Below are 19,879 nucleotides of genomic sequence, written 5' to 3'. Positions count from 1 at the left end.
TGATATCTTTCTTTGTCACTGGCAAAAGTGCACTCCAAAATGTATCCATCCATTGTTTCCATTGCAGGGGTTTTCCATCCCAAATACATAGCCTTAAAGTCAAAAGTAGTTTTTAAATGTCATGATTTTAAGTGTCATCTACGGTAAAAAAAAAATGTTTTAACCTTTTCCTCCGTAAAACAGAATAATTTTACTATACAAGCACAACACAGATGGCCCATTTACAATCCAAACTAATACAGGTTAATTATGTCAAACATAAACACGTGTGAAAATGGTTACACCCCCCAATGTGAGGGGGGTATAACAACAAAGAAACCGAAAACAAAAGTTTGTGAATAAAAATGGTGAGAACTTGCATCTTAAAGAGCCGTCTGTCATTTCCCTTCTGATGTGTCTGGTCAGTGGGACTTTGTGTGGCGTTCTCTGGTGCGTGCGGTCTTTTCAGTGTGGGCCTTTTGAGCCACAGCAGCCTCCTCTTCCTCGTCCATCCGCGCTCCTCCTCAGCTCCTCCGTCTGTGCGTCACGTCTATTAATATCTCACCGAGGGGCTGCAGACAGGCGCGAAGTGACAAGATGTTCCTTCACCACAAACAGATGGCTAACTCCAGTCTTGGCGCTGACCGCTCAATTAGCAGCTAACGAGCCGACTGCTTCGTTAGCTCTGTCAGTCTCCGCTCGCCGTCTCCCGCCGAGCAGCGCCGCGACCCGGGGACAGTGAACGCGTCGCGGCGACCCGGGGAAAGTGAGCGCAGCGTGGGGCCACCAGGCTTCGAGTGGAATCACCTGACTCCAAATCACAAGTCTACGCCGCTTTTTTAACTGCAGACATTTTTTTTGGAACCGAGTAGAAGTTGACCTCGACCATCTGAGAGGGTTTACGCGACACGCAGCGCTTCCAGGAAATTAAACGGCAAATATGTTGTTTATAATTTTCAACTAAAATGAAAAATATACAGTAAGCCTTTTCTGCTTTCTGTCGGATAATTATTTCACAAGGACTCTCTTGACAAGAAGCATAAGTTTGAGACGGTTCAATAGTTTTCTTGCAGTGACGGGCTTTTAACGGGCTACAGCAGAGAAATGAAGCAATGTTTAGTTAGTTTAATGATTGTCAGTTTTAAAAAGACAAAAGGCAGATAAGAAAAATAACTAGAGGGGAGAGAAATCACCTCAACCATGGAATACGCCTATGAATTCCAATTTGTTATGGTTAATAACATTTCCAGGTGGATAAACGGCAGCTCTCAACCACACTGCAGAATGACATGAGATCAAAATAAATGACACAATAAGCCAAAAGCCAGATAATCCCCATTAAATCCTTTTCTAAATGCATAATATTGTTTAAAAAACATGAGCTGTGTTGAATAAATAGCAGAAGGAAAAAAAATACTAAAAGTTCCCCACTATTCCGTAGAAAATGTACACACAATAAATATTCAGACCCAACAAATATAGTTCCAGCTATTATTTATTGAACGATAAATCGATAGAGTAATTATCATAACAGGCCAATCTATACTTTCGTTCTCCTTCTTCCACTCAGTCTAAATCATATTTTGTACTCTGTATTGTTGTATTTTAATTGTCGTCAAGCACTTTAGAAACGTTGCTTTAAAAGGTGCTTTATACATAAAGAGTATGATTATGATTATTCATACTACAACTGCTTCTAACTAGGGATGTTATGATGAGCTAACTAGTTTATCTGGCTGTTAATTATCACATTAACTTTAGTTTCGTGTTCGATTTTGTAAAGCTGGTCAAGATTTCATTGTTGTTTGGTCATAATCTCAGTAATTTTGAATAATCATTAAATAGTGATTGTTTTTACTCACAATAATCATAACACGGAAATTTGATATTTACTTTAAACACGTGTATATTACGTTACACAGTGAAATAATAGTTATCACTGCAGTCAAACAATGAGAAGGTCCTAGGTGTGATTAAAGGAACAGGTAAAAAAAAGATGTTTTCCATAGTTAAAAAACAAACAAATTAGAACAAAACATGACACCGAGCGATAGCGGAAAGTTTAAAATAAAAGAGCATCACAAAACAATAAAATCGGATTATATATAAAAAAAAAAAAAAAACACGGCACAGGTTGGCCAACATAAATGTCATATTTTGTCGAAAGTATGTTACATTTGTCAATTTTCAAATTGAGTCCAAATGTAATTTTTTCCATTTAAGTCCAGTCCTTAATCATCGGTTCAGCTTGTGTCATCCAGACTTCTGGAACATACTTCATTGATCAGTTCACAGCTCTGAGTCCCCCGGCCCCGCCCCCCGGCTCCGGCCCCGCCCCCCGGCCGGCGCCGTACCGCGTTTCCACAAAGGAGGAACTGATGAAACTGCGGAGAACAGTCGTCTTACCCGGAGATCGTCACGTTATCCCGTCGCAATACTGACCTAACCTAATACTGATGTGCAATTCTGTCGTATGTGCAATTGCTGTTGGAATTCATGTGCAATCTATGTGCTGTCGTGACACATATTCATGTGCAATTACTGTCGGGATCACATGCAATGGTATTTATGTATTTATTTGTCTATGGGAGTTTTTATTTATCTATAGGAGATCTTCTACTGAAAGTGTTTTTCAGACTTCCTATAAGTGATCTGTTCTTCTGTATCTACCTCTGTATCTACCTGCGTTGCACCAATGAAATTTCCCCATGTGGGACAATAAAGGAATATCTTATCTTATCTTATCATGTTTGGAGTTTTGAGGCCAAGATGATGATGTCAACAACTCAATGCTTTATTGATTTCCGTCGAATACTTTTGAGCATCAGGTCAGTCCAAAACATATGGTAATGATGAGACTACTGGATGCCACAGTTTCTCCAGTAGTTGGAATTTCCTTGTGAATAATGGGCACTTTGACATGATGTTTAACAAAAAAAACACATTACATTTTTCCATCAGATCTCTTTCCAAACATGTGATTTTGAGGACCTTCATTGGGATGTACATTTTAATCATAATTTTCCAACTCTCTAAGGTTACCTTCTCTTTCCTATTTGTTTTTAATATATTTTGTAGAATAAAACAAATTCGGTCAGAGGGTTATAATGGTCATTACTTTTAGTTAGTTTAATTTCTTGGTTATAATAACTCCTTATTTGTAAATACCTATAAAAGTCCTGTTTCTCCAAGCCAAAGGATGTCAAAGCTTTTCATGTGATTATTTTTTACAATCTGGTGATAAAAATTTATACTTTTTGTAATCCAAACCTTGAATCTCAGGTAAAACCTTGGTCATGAGCCAACCTGTTTAAGTTTTTAACATATTTGTTCAAATTTGTTCTTTCCAGGTCGTAAACACAAATTTTACCCAAGGATTTTCTACATCCTCCAAATGACTCAACTGCCTGCTGCTCTTTCCAGAATCAGCGAGTCTGTCAGGTGACCATTGATTTCAATTCTTGATGTTGGACCATTGTGAAGAGTCAGAATATTTTTTTTATAATTAAGTCTTCAATTTGAAATTTGTTTAGCACTTTCAATAAATAAAGCCAGCTAACAGAATCAAAAGCAGCCAAACTAATTATTAAAGCTTTGTTCTGTTGATTGTGTAAATGATTAATTTTGTGTAAGGATTGTCTTATTATTATCTTGTGTCAGTCGTTTGTTAATAAATCCTGTCTGATTATTGTGAATTAAATTTGGGAGTATGTGTTCCATTCTTTTGGACATAATCGAGGTATAGATATGATAGTCCATATTCAGAATAGAAATAGGTCTATGTGAGGCACAGCCCAATCGGTCCTTCACTTATGATGGCTTCTTTCAAAATAGGAGGGATTTTTTTTTCGTACCAAGTTAAAAGTAGTTAAAAGCAAAAGAATAAGTTTGTCTTTTATAACTTTATACCACTCTGAGGTGGTACATTTTTTTTTAATCTTTAATTCCTGAGATATTCTTTTTTTAATAGAACAAATCAAATGATGATTGCATTTGGTCTTGTTTGGTTAAGATTACATTACTCTGCCTGTCTCAAAAAAACAATCTGCTTGTAGATTTTTAAGTTTCCAGGCTAATAACTTGTTGATCCACTTTTGTAATACGTTTGTTTAGTAAAGAGCATTTTCTTAACCATTTCCTGTCATTTCTCCTCTTGTCTTTTTAATTTCCTGTAGCATTAAGGATTCCCCTTCTTGGCATGATTCGTCTCCAGCATTTAAAATTTTTCTTGCAGATCATCTTTCTCTAGATCATCTCAAAACCGAAAGTCAGAAACAAGTCAATTTATAGTTTACATTTTTTACAAGTAATGCTTTTTACAGTTTTTATGATGTTATCATTCAAAATAAAATAGAAATTAAATTAAAATTTACAACAATGTATTAATTAAAAAAAGTAATTAACCAATTTCTGTAACGCATATGCCGTATCTAAATAAATCATAATTAAAAAAGTTCAAATTCCTCTGAACTGCCATGCTTCAACACCAAAATGCACAACTCTTGTTCCTTTATGTGAACAGTTTTCAGCCTTTTCATGTCAAACATAGTTCTGATTTAACTTTTTTTCTTTCTTTTTTTAAACCTCTTCCGGCTAATTCTGACAGCAGAGTGATGTGTTCTTTTGTCAGTAAGTTCAAACAATCACCGCATGAATCAAACAAAGACAACAAACAACACAATTATTTATGTTTGCGGCGCTTGGCAGAGGTCGGCACGTTCTTACTTTTCTGCACTTCTCCTTCTAATTCCTGGTCACCTAATTAAAGTAGTCAGTTTCTGAGTTGCCGTGCGTGCGCATACATGGAGGCAATTAGAACGCATACGTGAAGGTAATTATGTCGGAATAGCAGCACGCGCCCGCAAGTTAATTTGAGAAACGGGAGACGGGTTTGATTGGAGGAGGAGCAGCTGCGTCCTTCCACAACAAAAGAAAGAAATCAGAATGGCAAATGTAGGTGATGTGAAATGTAGCTGCGGAAAAAGAAAACAGCCAATCTGCATATCAAATGATACTATTAATTTACTTGGAATGTTTTATAGAATGACATTAAAGCGCATATGACAGATATACTACACACAACTCTCAAATGTTACGTTCTGATTGGGCAGCAGATGTGACATAGAGCAAACTGTTTAATTACTAGAAAAACATGAGAACCTTTCATATACACTTTACGTATCCATCTCCATGGTGACAGATCTGTGGAGAGACGAGCATACCCAAGTTTTTATTTGTTTTGTTTTGCATGCGTTTTTCCCAAAGCAATGTTTTTGGGATAAAAACAATTGTAATAAATCCAAAGATAATTCTAATGCCAAACTGCAGAACATTGGTGAACCATTAACATATCCTACCCTAAACTAGATAAGATGGTTAACCATACCATAAAACATAGTACAACACAATTAAATTACATTTTATGTACCACATTTTTTAGAGTTTACTACAAGCCTGAATCACCTGTAGGGGTGGGCGATATTTACAAAAATGAATACATTTGTGTGTGTGTGTGTGTTCAAACCTGTTTTTAAATGTATAAAGGTTTTTTTTTTAATTCCTGCAAAAAATAAATATTTTTAACTATAAAAAATGTACTTCAAAAAAACATTCATATTATTATCTATATTTCTATATTACAAGATGTATACCAGGCATAGTGAAACTATAACCTTTCCTGCCCCAAATGACTTAACAACCTGTGACACATTTTTTTTTATTTTTTTTTATCCACTCTATTTGTAGCATTTTTGTAGCATTTCTTACTATAAACGATTTAAACCATTCCAGTTTTGTATATCTTCAAAACAATAATCACAATATTACCCGGTATATACATTTTAACATATCGCCATCACTTTAAAGTTAAAATAAACTATTTTGTTGTGGTGGAAAATTATATTGACTTGAAAGTTTAGTAACAAAGATAAATAAAGCATTTTCTCCTGATTCCTGGACGGTCTTCAGAAGTGGGTCAGGGCCATGTCGTGGCCGTGGTGTGGATTAGCCAAACGCAGAGGTATAAATATTGGTCGTCAAATCTTCACCGGCTGAGTGGACATAGCATGATCTCAAGACCTCTTTGCATCCGCTTCATCGGTTTACTGTTGAAGGAGCGAGGTGGGGGTCCTGGGACGATGACAGCCTGCAACTGATCGAACTTCAACTCATGCTGAAGTTGACCACTACAGCTGGCCCTATTGATTAGTCCGCTCATTGTTACCAGTTTGTGAGATGTGCATTTCTAACAATGAACAGCGCCAGGGCTTTTTGTTGTTGATAATGGAATCGAAAGTCTCAATTTTGATGCGGGAAAATACACAGAAAACACTCAATGCAGAGATATTGAACTAGGATTAGAAGGAGAAATAGCAATCAGATGCTACTAAGTGCCCTAGTTCAAGTTCTTGGGATTTTCTTTTGACCACAAAGCTTGTTGGTCAATCAGAGAAAGCTGGCGAGCACCACTTTTTTTTTTTTTAAATGAGCAAATATAGTTTTTCTCACATAGAGCATAATGTAAAAGTATTGGTGGAGAGAAGTCCGGGATGATGGCCACCTAACTTGGTTGTGTCTGTCGGGCTGTTGATTCTGTTCCGTTTTTATTACGAGTTCACGTGGGAGACTCAATATTTTCACGTGGGCGCAGACATATAATGAGCCTGGACACTTATTTCATGCCCTGACTGAACAAGTGGATGACCTTGAGAATCCTAACCGCAGAGGGAATCTGCGGGCTGGCGCTTCATGTAAAATGTGAAACATAAGGGCAACAGTACAGGTCAGCACTACTAGTCAGCACTGTGCAGAAAGCAGCTGCGTGTGATGTCGTGGATTCGAAGTGGTACAAGTGATCCAGAGTGACGAGAAGTAACATAAGTCTTCTCCTTGAAATGCATCATTCACTGCAGTGAAGTGCCAATTCTGTGCTGTCCCACTGCAGACAGGGGACTGACCTGTCCTGTCTGCACAACTGAGAATAAGACTGAGTGAGGGGAGAGGAGAGCACTCAGAGCAGTGAGGCTCTGTGTTGAGCCATTTCTTCATAGCTTCATGCACAAACCAAATAAAGTCAGTCTGTCTGTATATGACACTTGAAATAAATATAGTAATATCAGGCTAATATGCGATTATATAGTTGCAAATTGTTTTATTTGATCATACTTTGAAGGCTGTGGGGGGAACAGAAAAAGTTTGAGAAGCTGTGATAATCGCATATTGAGTCCAATTAAGCGGTTAAACGAAAATGAGAAAATATATATATATATATATATATATATATATATATAAATATATATATATATATATTTATATATATATATATATATAAATATATATATATATATATTTATATATATATATATATATATATATATATATATACATATATATATATATATATATATATAAATATATAAATATATATATATATATATATATATATATATATATATATATATATATATATATATATATATATATATATATATATATATATATATATATATACCTACAAGCACGGTTCCCTGTTAGCTGCCCGCGTATGGAATTGCTCACTGCTCCAAAGGTCTCTGCGCACAGAAAATCTGCACCGTGCACAAAATAAAAATCCATCCTGAATTGAAAACAAACTAAACACATAAACATTTATACAATGTGATTCAGAATTTTAACCAAATAAGACCATATAATCATCATTTGAATCAACCAAAATATCAGGAAACAAAGAAGAAGAAATACAACATTTCCTGGACACTCTCAATTTACCTGCCAGGACCAAAGAGCAAAGCACTTAGGAGCTGAAATAACAACTACTGAAAATCAAAGAGAAATCAAAAGACTAAAAAAACAATAAATCTCTGGGGAGTGATGGGTTCACCTCAGAGTGGTATAAATCTCTTATACACACTTACTCCATTGCTTTGATCAACTTTTAACTGGGCCCTTAAAAAAGCTCAGATCGCTCCAAGCTTGAAGGAAGCCATTATATGTGGAAGTGGAGCCACAGCCAGGGACCAACAGAGACTACAGTGCATTGTGAGCTCTGCTGAGAAGGTGATCGGCTGCAGACTTCCATCTCTGCAGGACCTGTACGTCTCCAAGACTCTGGGACGTGCAGGTCGCATCATAGCTGACCCTTCTCACCCTGGACATGGACTATTTGAGCCACTCCCCTCAGGCAGGAGGCCACTCCCCTCAGGCAGGAGGCCACTCCCCTCAGGCAGGAGGCCACTCCCCTCAGGCAGGAGGCCACTCCCCTCAGGCAGGAGGCCACTGCCCTCAGGCAGGAGGCTACGGTCCTTACGGACCAGAACCTCCACCATAAGAACAGTTTCTTTCACTCTGCCATTAACTATGTGCACTATTCTGACCAACTCTAAATTGTGTATAAATTCAGACCAAGTCTATTTTATCTTTTTAGTAACTTCTACATTCTTATGCATGCCATTTTTCATATATATTTTGCTACTATTACTGAGTCCAGATGACTACAACTGAAGCTTTTTCTACTACTATTATTATTGTTTTATGTTGCACCTTAAGCTAAAGCAAGTTCCTAGTTTTTGAATCCTGTTCATTGACAATGAACTTTCTGATTTCGATTCAGATATCCTATAATTGTACAGACCTCTGTACCTAGACCTATCTCAATTCTGAATGTGGATTATCATGTACACACCTCAATTATGTCAAAACGAATGGAACAAATACTCCCAAATTTAATTCACAATGATCGGACAGGATTTATTTACAAATGACAAACACAAAACATAAGACAATCTTTACATATAATGAACCATATACAAAAATATCAAAACAAAGCTGTTGTAATAATTCTGGATGCTGAGAAAGCTTTTGAGTCTGTTAGCTAGCCTTATCTATTTAAAGTACAGAGGAAATTTAATATGGATGAATTAATAAGAAGGGCAGTACAGTAAATATTACAATGGATATGTTTTACTTTTAATTACGTTTGAGAGCAGCAAGCTGTATTTTCTACTCATTTTCGAACTGGACAAAACATTAATATATAGATCGACATGGATAAAAGTGACCAGAAAAATTGCTTCTGATGACCAAATATAAGAACATTGCTTCATCAAGATCACAACTTGACACGATATAATAGCTCTCAAAAGAGTGAATTACTTTTACATTTGCCCAAAATGAGAACAGCAGTTGCCTCTATGGGTGACAATGAAATAGAGAAGCAGAATAAATAATTATTGTTCACAGGAATTTAGCAAATATATAAATGTCCCAGCATCCCCTGACCTTCACCTGAATACTTGGGATGTGCATAAAGTGAGATATACATTGCCAGTCCAAAAAAAAGTCATCACCTGGATTCAAAAACGCAAATAGGTCCGAGCTTCCTACTGGATAACTGCATGGGTGATGATCTTTCAGTTGCAAAACGGTATTCAACCCAACTAATACAGTGAGTGGCTTCTCATTTTTGAACCAACCTTGTGGAAAGACAAATCCCGTGGTCATGGAAACCATGCGAGTGTGTTTGAGAATGGTCAAATCATTGGCATCAAACTATTCACTATCTGCTCAAACTTAACATGAAATACGTCCATTTTAATAATCAACAACACTGATCATGTCAAATGTATCTCTGAACCAGCAGCAAAACTATAGCGCTGACACGTAATCGTTTAGTAAATACTTAATGCTGATATATCGATATATTGATACTGGCAGCCCACAATGTCAACACTGTATCACCAAATTTAATATCACCATAAATTGATATTTCTTTATTTTAAGCATGCCAAGATTATCCATTCATTTCCCCCTCATTTTTAATCTTTTTTGGTATTTATTATTTACTCCTGTACATACTTTGTGTTGCAACCATGGCATTTCCCCATTGTGGGACAAATAAAGCCTTATCTTATCTTAAACAGAGAAAACAGCTAAGAGAAGCAGAAACTAATGTACAACAGATCTGAACCCCAGAGAGTGTTTGGGACGAGCTGGAGAAGGCTGTGTGCAGTGGTCACTCTTACATCATCAATACAAGAGCAACTGGGGAAACATTTATGCAACACTAGATGGAAATAATCTTTTGAAATTGCAGAAAATTATTGAAACTGTGCCACAGTAATTAATGCAAGCTGTAATAATCTGTGTTTTTTTTTTGTTTTTTTTTGGACAGGCAGTGTATTGAACGGTTTACATCCTGCTTATTTACTACTTTCATGGTTTGAATATCACATACACCCACTTGTTTTAGAGAAGATATTCAGTGGTACTAAAAATAATTTAAAGGCCTCAAGACTTCTCCCACTTCTACTGGACACGGTCAATGGATACGTTTGGAGCATACTTTCAGCAGCAGGGAAAAGGGCCATTACAGACAAAATAAAAGGAAGACACAATCAAGGGCTCGACTGTAGCTATAACAGATATTCCAAAAAAATGTAATGGAAGGATGGAAATAGATAGATTGTGGACCCTTCAACACTAACCTCAGCATGTTCTACCTCTCAATCTGTTGTCTGTCCTGTGTTGTGTAGTACTCTGTCATGTCTCATTAAAAACACCATTATAATGAGCTGTAAAAAGAAGACTTCCACATCTTCAGCTACATCCCTGTTCACTATCATTTTCTAAGGGCCCTAAGGACAAGAAAAATATGAATCTGGATTTGGGGAGTTGAGGACATTTCACCTTACACTGAATAAAAGGAAGCTTTGCCAGATGAACAATTTGCAACCATTTATAACTAGTCAAAAATGCTTCTATTTCGTAGCAAGTTCAAGGATTTATTGTATATCTAAAATGATCTACAATATTAAGCCTAGAAAACAACAACACTAAATCAAATTTCTGTTTTTAGGACAAACTAATCACTTTTGCTAATGTAGGGTTTATCTGCGTTAATACAAAAATGACCCTCTCCATGTCACGAATCTTAAGCACCTCTCAACAGATGTCCCCCCACTTGGAGGCTGCGGCCCTTTCTTGAGACGTATGGTTGAAAAGGGGGCTCAGGTTTGAGCACAAAGCCCACCAAAAGGCCCCAACAATGGGCCACGGGGACAAGTGCGTGGGGGCTTCTGAATGGAGCCATCTAATTGCAGAGTTGGATGGAGAGACAGGTATGGGAGAAGAAAGACGGACAGATGTCACTCGAACAACATCTCAGGAGCATCACGTTTCACATTTAAAGAGACTGACCAAACTCCAGGTGACGGGTTTAGAACAATGAACTGAAAGATGGATTTTCATGGTCAATTGGCCGTTTTTCAGAGAGGCAATACACAAACCAAATGTCTTACAGTGAGCATAGAATGTTCCACAGTATGGTGTCAAACATGTAAAACTTTCTCCAACGAGACAAAGAGGTGGCCCATCCTCCATTAAAAGTTGCACAGTGCATCTTTAAGTAACACATTAAAAACGTTTCAGTTGCCAAACACAAAGCAGAATAGATAAGCAGAGATTATTTTAGTCAACAAAATACAAATTTGCCAAAACTAACTTCAAACTCCAGTCTCCCATTTGAAGGGCGAATGCCAGTCCCACTGAGCTAAACTCACATACATTTTATGACTGCTGAATGGAGTAAATAGGCTCAATTCACCAATCAGTTCATTACACAAATTAGCACTCTGTTATTAAAATACTGCCTGTATTTCTAACTAGCGTCTGATCATTACAAATGTGAACAGAGCTCCTTGGCGCTGCTGTTGCCTCGCTTCTCCTCTGCACATGCTCAGTTAGGCAAAACTTGTAAACATCCAAGATTCCCACATAGGTTTATTCAGCGTGGCTTGAGGCAGTGTGGTCCTCAGAGTGCATGTGCAGACCTCAAAAAGAAGTCGCTGTCCACTTTGGTTCTAAAAGCTCATGTTAGAGCGGAGCATGAAAGGGCCTCTGTACACTGAGAATGAAAAGAGGCGAGAGAAGAAGAACTGAGATTCCCACGGAGTATTGCTCAGTGGCCTGTAGAGACCACTAAAAGACACCAGCTTCCAGTCAAGCTTCAGCAGCAGAAATTAGAAAAAAACAGGCTTGTTTGGATATATGTCCGCCCAATTTAAATATTATTGTGACAAACGGTATTTTTTTTTTTTTAAATTTAGACAATCACTGCTTGCCCTGATTGTCCTGACCGCACGCCACTGCTATTTACTTATCATTTACTAATTTACTAATCGTCATGAGTAACAGCTAGCACACCATTGGGCCTAAATGATTACTTCTAATCATTGTAATATTACTTTTAGTCAAGTTTCATTCAGGCAGACAGGGTCAGTAAAAGTTTTTAAGTTGAGGCAAAATCTGTGTTTGTTTACTTAAACAGTTGCACAAAGTCCTTGATGAGTTTATTGGTATTTGAGACTTGAGTGAACATGCTTTTGAGGAATTGTTCTTCTCAAGTGACTATCAAAGCTCTGAAGGTTCAATGCCATCAACTCGGACTTTGGAATGCACTTGTCAAAGCATTAATCCTATTCAATCTAATGATAATAAAAAATTTAATTCATAAACTTGAAGCTAGGATAAGTGGCTAACACTAGCTACTTTACACTTGCCTGACCGGCCAGTACCTCCTACATTCTGGTCAAATGCAGAAGTGTCTGGAATCAAACCATATAGGGCATTTAAAAAAAAAAAAAAAAACTTTGGATGGTCCAACCACAGAGACACTTGCTATTGGTAGCACGTCTCTCTAAAAAGCGGAAGACACATCTCAGATTTACAAAGTTTAGTGCTTCGCTTGTTGATTCTGCAGAAATCTGCTCTGTTTCTTAGTCCTCTGTGTTCCTCTGTTATGCCCAAACTATGCCCACTTTACATAAACATCCAACATGAACAGCCCAGATTATTAGGCCCGAGCCCCAGCAGGGCGGAGGGCCTATTGCTCCCGCAACGCTGCCGAAGGCAGCGTTGCAACTGTCTGACCAAACATGCGGGCGCAGCCCGCATGTTTGGTACCCCGTCGCCCCTGGCAAGTACAGTGAACTAGCCCATGCCGAAGGCATGGATCATGCATACTTACTCCTGCTATGACAGAAATAGTCAACAATTAGTGAATGGGCGTAGCCCATTCACTAATTGTTGACAACAGCAGCGCGAAGCGCTGCATTCCTCCAAAAACCCTCCTGGCATCGTCCCGTACGCGAGAATCCATGCCGCAGGCATGGGCCATGCTTGTATCTGCTCAAATCAATGGAAGTCTATGGGGAGTGGGCGGGGCATCCCGACGGAATAGGGAGTGACGAGCGCGTAAGCGCTCGTAATGATGATTCCACCCCATGGCGGCATGGGGAAGGCTTAGAGCTTTCAAACGATGTATAATTTGTTGTTATAGTGGAAACGGCTATATTGTTTTTGCTAAAAATATTATTATTTTTATTTTTCTTGTTCTTCTGCTTTTTGAGCTCTAATTTGACCCCCTGAACATGCTCAAAAACTCACCAAACTTTGCCCAAAATTCAGAATCGGCGAAAAATTTGATTTTTTCTGGGCCATTTTTTTTTTCGTTAAAAAATGGCGCGACAGCGCCACCGACAAAAGTCAAAATACATTGCGCCTATGGGAGACGCCCCGAGGTCAACTTTGTCGTAGAGCTACGAAATTTGGGACACGCATTCCTCTCGTGAGGACAAAAAAAAAATATTACTGTGGCCACGCCTCCAGACTTACCCTATGCCCGCCATCTTCCTTTGAAAATGAAAACAAGCTGTGTTAGCCATTTTGTTCACGTCAAACTTTGACGAACTCCTCCTAGGGCGTTTTGCCCACCGACTTCAAAATCGGCGGACGTCCTCTGGACAAGTGGGGCATCTAAAGTTATTCAATTTTTTGAGATACCTTTTACGGTCTGTGTGCGGCGCGGCCGCAAAGTTGGACAACTTATTTTGGAATATTGCAGATCTAAAAATTGCTCCCTTTTGATCAAAACCAGTCCGATTAGGACCAAATTTGAATCAGTTGTTAAACTTTCTAGTTTGGACCAGTTTAGGCTGACAAAATTGAAATGGGCGCGATAGCGCCCCCTACAGAGTGACCTTTAAATTAACATTGAAGGTCAAAAATTAGTTTTACCAAAATTGTCTAAACTTTACCCAAAATTCTATTTTGCCGTCCCGATCACAAAAGCCAAACACAAAAATGCCTAAATTTTTACGGCGTAGTCGTAGCGATGACAGAAACCTCCCATGTTATCCCTATGGGAAAACCGCAAAATCTCTCAAATTACCACATTTTTATGTTTTACACTTTAACGAACTCCTCCTAGTGCGTTTTGCCCACCAACCTCAAAATCGGTGTACGTCCTCTAGACAAGTGGGGCATCTAAAGTTATCCAAATTTTAAGGATAACTTTTACGGTCTTTGTGCGACGGAGCCGTAAACGTTTCCCAGAATTCTGACTATTTGGCCTTCAGAGTGGCCTATAAACAACATAGTTTTTCCAAATGACATGATATTTTGAACAAAATTCTAATTTGCCATCCTGATCATAAAAGTATGAGAGCCAAAGTCATATTTTGTACGGCGTAACCGTAGCGATGACAGAAACATCCCATGTTATCCTTATGGAAAAATCGCAGAATCGCTCAAATCACCACATTTTTACGCTTCACACTTTAATGAACTCCTCCTAGGGCGATTGTCCGATCAAGTTCATATTTGGAGAATATCATCTACACAATTGGGGCATCAAAACGTATCCATATTTTGATTCTAAGTGCTACAGTCTCTGTGTGGCGGACCCGCAAATATATGTCAGAAATGGGAAAACCGCGATATCTCTAAAATGACCACATTTTTATGCTTCACACTTTAATGAACTCCTCCCAGAGCGATTGTCCGATCAAACTCATGTTTGGGGAAAATCATCTACACAAACGGGGCATCAAACGTTATCCATATTTTGATTTTAAGTGCTACGGTCTCTGTGCCGTGGAGCTGCAAATATACTGTCACAAATGGGAAAACGCCAAATCTTTGAAATGTTCAAATTTACGCTTCACACTTTAACAAACTCCTCCGTGGGCAATAGCTCAATCAAGCTTTACTTTGGGAAATATCATCTACACAAGCGCGGCATCAAAAGTTATCCATATTTATATTCTAAGTGCTACGGTCTCTGTGAGGCGGCGCAGCAAATTTGACTGACACTTGTGTTCATTTGCACTGGATTGGCCATGTCGAATGTGTCGCCGTCTGTCAAGTTCTTTTTTAATTCAAGACACAATAAGGGCGCCATCTTTATCAAGTCGAAAGCGCAGAGTCGGAAGGCCGGCGGCCCGCGAGGGCCGTTGGATGCCGCTTGCGGCTTTAATTCCATTTTACAATCTTTCTCTCTTTTTCTTCAGTGGCCATAATAAACCTCTTATTGTCAATAAAAGGTCAATCTGAGAATTAAAAACCGGTAATCCCGAGTTGAACCCAAATATTTGAGCAGGAGTCGTGGATCAATAATGGCCGTAACCCAAAAAACGTGCATGTCTGCCCCTCCCAGTCCACTTGAGCCAGCCCCTCCTGCTCTTGTCTTTCATTGAACTGTCCCAGCAGTGGTCCGTGTGGGTCATGTTTCTATTTGGAAAGTATTGATTAGAGTGTTTATCCCCTCAATCAGTGTGAGACAGCCCCCAGGCCCCCAGCAGACTTTAAACAGGCTGCCTTCAGACTCACTCATCCAGCACTGGCATGGCTCACTCAGGGAAACTTGAAATAACATTTATAAAGCTCCAAAAAACACAAAGAGATATATATTGACCTAACAGTATGGAGTTAGAATTACTTATTCCTGGGTTTCAACTTCCTGTTTATTGGCAACACTGCTACTTTAAGTAGCAGTAGCTAAATCTGGTGCAGATCATCTTTTCACTTAAAGATTAATGATTTTGTACATGGTCCCTGACAAATGAAGAATAAACTCTAAACTTGAGGACTTCAAAAGATGGAATTTATTTTGAATCGCTAATTGCAAATGTCCTATATAGTATTTCAATTACTCGGAAACCCGTGAATTGTAAATTATTTGGACAAGATTAATTTAATAGATTGAGTGTTATGATTAAACATATTAACAGTTCAAACGTAATGATGGAATTGCTATTTCTACACTTTCAACACGTAGAATTTGTTGCAAATTAAAAAAAATAAAATCAACAAATCTATGAATACAAAATCAATACCCAGCAACAATACCAAAACTAGTATCGTAAATAGATACTAATTTTAACATTTTAACAACTAATTTGAAAAAACACCACATTAGACCTTTACTTAACAGTTTAAGAATTGCTTTGAGCTTTATTGAAACTAATATACCGTATTTTCTGCACTATAAGGCGCACGTAAAAGTCTTTAACGTCCTCAAAAGCCGTCCGTGCGCTTAATAGTCCGGTGCGCTTAATATATGGTTTATTTCTGGTTGTGCTTACTGACCGAAGATATTTTGTGTGGTACACGGTGTATAAAGAAGATTTGGGACACGAGACGTCGATGCGCATCTAGCTTTACAGTACTCCGGAACCGGAAGTCCCAACAACATGTATGCAAAGCATTCTGGGAACAGTAGTCTACCTACACGCGGCGCGTCAAAATGTAAACAACATTTTCAGTCAGGCACAACGCAGACACCCACCGGTAAATAAAGTACCCCAAGAATCTTGGCCCAAGATGGCTCCTGCCAAGAGACCATTGGATCTTTTATATTATCGCAAGAAATGCGCTTCTGGGCTAAATTATCAGTCAACTGTGGTCAGAGGACGGAAGGCAGGAAGGCCGGAATCATCACTGAACTGCCGCGTGGGTCCGAGATGCGGGATCACATGACCAAAGAGATTTTAGCACGGAGCACTATCGGCGCTTTGGCTGCTTTTACCATTATGCGCCCCAGCAGACATTAAACAGGGACGCGGGACGTAAAAAATCGGGGCTGTCCCAGGTAAATCGGGACGTCTGGTCATAGCTATGCGGGATGTACTTCGGCGACATTTAAAGGATTTGAGGACGAGGAATGAACTGAAAAAGTGAGTGTATTGTGTTGTATTTTACCTGTTGCAACTGAACGAGGCTGGGAGTTGTTGTGAATACGCTAACGTGTCTTTTAGCGGTAGCAGAGTGTGTTCTGTGTTTGTATTTTACGTGTTTTCAAGTGATCTTGACTGAGAATTGATTTGGATATGCTAACGTGTCTTTTAGCGATAGCAGAGTGTGTTTTGATGTTGAACAATGTTGATCTGGATGAGTTGAACGCGTTACATAAAGCTCAACTGACTCTGACTTATCCGTCTGTTTTGTTTATCTTGTGCGCCTTTTCGTGCGCAAAATACGGTTAGTAGAGTTGCTCCGATCAGGATGTTTGAAGCCGATTACCAATACCGATCACAACGACTCCTTATAATAATAAATATATGTTTATATTAAATATACATACGTTATTAGAAAAAAAAGGCTTTTGATGATATGAAGTTTGACCAAATCTATCTAGTTCATAGGATCAATTGAGCTTTCTCTGCAATTTTAGCTACTAATGTGGTTCTGCTAATCAATAAACTGCATGGGTTGGATGAATAGTTGTGCCTCATGCCATGGTGTGCATCTTGTGCAGCGCGCAGCCAGACTGACTGGATATAGGAGCAGGTTTTCATCCTCTGAGCAGTTTGGACAGTTTGAGGAGGGAAAACGTGCAGAAGAGAGCAGGACGACTACAGTGTTTGTGAGGGGCCACTTTCAAACACAATATTTTCATTTCATTTTCACTTTTATTTCATGCAGCCATTTATAAAACTGTACAGCTTCAAAAAGCACATTTTCTCAGCAAAATAAGACATGACAGCTTACATTACTTTTTACATTTAAGGCACGCGTGAAATTATCACTTTTTGATGAGTAAATCCCCAGTGCGCCTGTGAACGAGTGAAGTCTGTGCGTTCTGAGGCTGCAGTGGGAAACCATTTGGCCCAGTCTGAGCATGTCACTTCATACGGCTGAGAGGCGACACTTTTGGCTCTGAACCTCTGAGACTAGTGGGAGAGCTCGTAGTTCCAGGCGTGTTTACACAAACATGTGTTGTTGTCCGCTCCAGGAGCAGGCGAGGTGCGAGCGGGAGCAGACGGTGGATACATCGGGACTTAAAGGACCAGATCAGAGCGTTTTAACAAAGAGGGTTTCATAAGGAGCTTAAACGACACTCCTGCAATAACTTACAGATCATCTACCTCAAGGCAAATGTGAGGATGATGTCAAGTGTGATCGGTGCTTCTGATTGGCCCAATCGTCGTGATCAGCGGCCAATCAATCGGAGCACTTCTAAATATAAGACCACTTCCGGGAGAGCTAGGTTTTTTGGACGCCAAAGTCCACTCGCCACTACCTTTTAACTCAGTTTGGGGGTCACACAAAATATCCCTAACAATAGTTTAAGCAAGGACTAAATAGTAAACAAGAGAAAATATATTTTTGATATTTGGAAGATGTGCAGCAGGCTCGGATCAGATTGTTTGGAGGGCCTGATCTGGCCCGCAGGCCTTAAGTTGAATGGGCCTTAAGTGAAATAGGCAAGGTCTTTAAAAATATTTTTTTTAAAAAAAGATTTACCGTTCAACACATTTTTTTTAAATTGTTATCTATTTATTTCATGATTGATTGGTTGTTTTCAGGATTATCAATGTTTTTATCTCTACTATAGACTGAGCCAACTAACCTCATACTGGATTACTAAAAAACTAAATATTTTAACATTGCATAGTCAAACACTCAAAGCTTTATTGATTAGAGTGTAGACGTACCAGGCAGGAGAATGAGTCGTTCATCCTGTGCTGCAGTGTGTGTTTCTGTAAGACGGTGAACAGTGTGGCGTGGTCGAAGCGGGACGGTGCAGCAGAGATGAGGCCTTCTACACCCTGGCGCTGCGATGGGTCCAAACCTGACACAAAACAGCAACAAAAGATGATTCATCAATATAGTTCATTATCTGCCATGTAAATGTATTCCGATGCAGATCAACATGTCTAGTATATTAAATTTCAACATGGCAATCAGCAGGTCAAGGATCCTAATATCATCAAAACGTTCTTTACGCATGATGATGAAATTTAAAAAAACAAACAAACGTAATATTTGTTTTAAACTTATGAGCTCTACTACTATTCATCCACATGCGTCCTATTAACTTGATTTTGGAGGCAGACCAAAGAATTAATCATATACAAGTATTTTCTGGAATATAAGTCGCACCAGCCAAAAAATGCCTAATAGAGAAGAAAAAAACATATATAAGTCGCACTGCAGTATGAAATGCGGTTGCAAGTGTGCAAATAACAAATAATATCACATATAAGTCACTCTGGAGTATAAGTATAAGTATATAAGTATAAATATAAGTATAAGACGCACCCCGGCCAAAAAAGGTGCGACGTATAGTCCGGAAAATACGCTATATAAAAGACGCAAGTCAATGGACAGCAAAATATCAATAAGAATGAGTGGGGATACAAAAGAATCAGCAACTATTTCAATACATTAAGAATGGTCCCTTCTGTGTTTAGCTGCTCAATAGTTGAAGGTATAAAAGACGGCAAATAGTGATTTGTTTTGGCTCGAGGTACATTATCGCAGCGCCCCGGACTCTATCAAGGACTCTTAGGACAGGATGTGCTCTGATTAGCTTATGACTCAGATGTTTCCCCCAAATTGTGTTCAACTCCTGTTGGAGCAAACTTTAATTTTCATTAATGAGATAATTCGCAAAATACTTTCAATAAATGAGCGACAGAAATTACATAAAATGGTCAGAGTCAGAGACATTAAAAGAACAAAGCTTCTTCAATAAATAAATTCTTCTGGGCTTTTTTAATTTTGTATGTTAGGGTTCGACTCAGACTTCAGATGAGTGTGAAATATGCTGCCCACCATCTTT

At 38.6% G+C, this 19,879-nt stretch overlaps 1 protein-coding gene across 3 annotated transcripts in view; it reads right to left on the bottom strand.

The window, feature by feature from the left end:
• Positions 1–19,879, bottom strand: part of cadps2 (Ca++-dependent secretion activator 2) — a 286,229-nt gene that overhangs the window by 83,021 nt on the left and 183,329 nt on the right. For all 3 annotated transcript variants that reach the window (XM_072434936.1, XM_072434937.1, XM_072434938.1), the window contains exon 12: positions 18,750–18,886. In XM_072434936.1, the coding sequence (XP_072291037.1) occupies positions 18,750–18,886 (137 nt within the window). The remainder of the gene's footprint in view (positions 1–18,749; positions 18,887–19,879) is intronic.

Source organism: Eucyclogobius newberryi, unplaced genomic scaffold (genome assembly GCF_026437365.1).
Source record: "Eucyclogobius newberryi isolate DKJ021-1_F unplaced genomic scaffold, fEucNew1.0.hap1 SCAF_7, whole genome shotgun sequence".
Classification (NCBI taxonomy): domain Eukaryota; kingdom Metazoa; phylum Chordata; class Actinopteri; order Gobiiformes; family Gobiidae; genus Eucyclogobius; species Eucyclogobius newberryi.
This window is presented reverse-complemented; position numbering and strand designations above follow the sequence as displayed.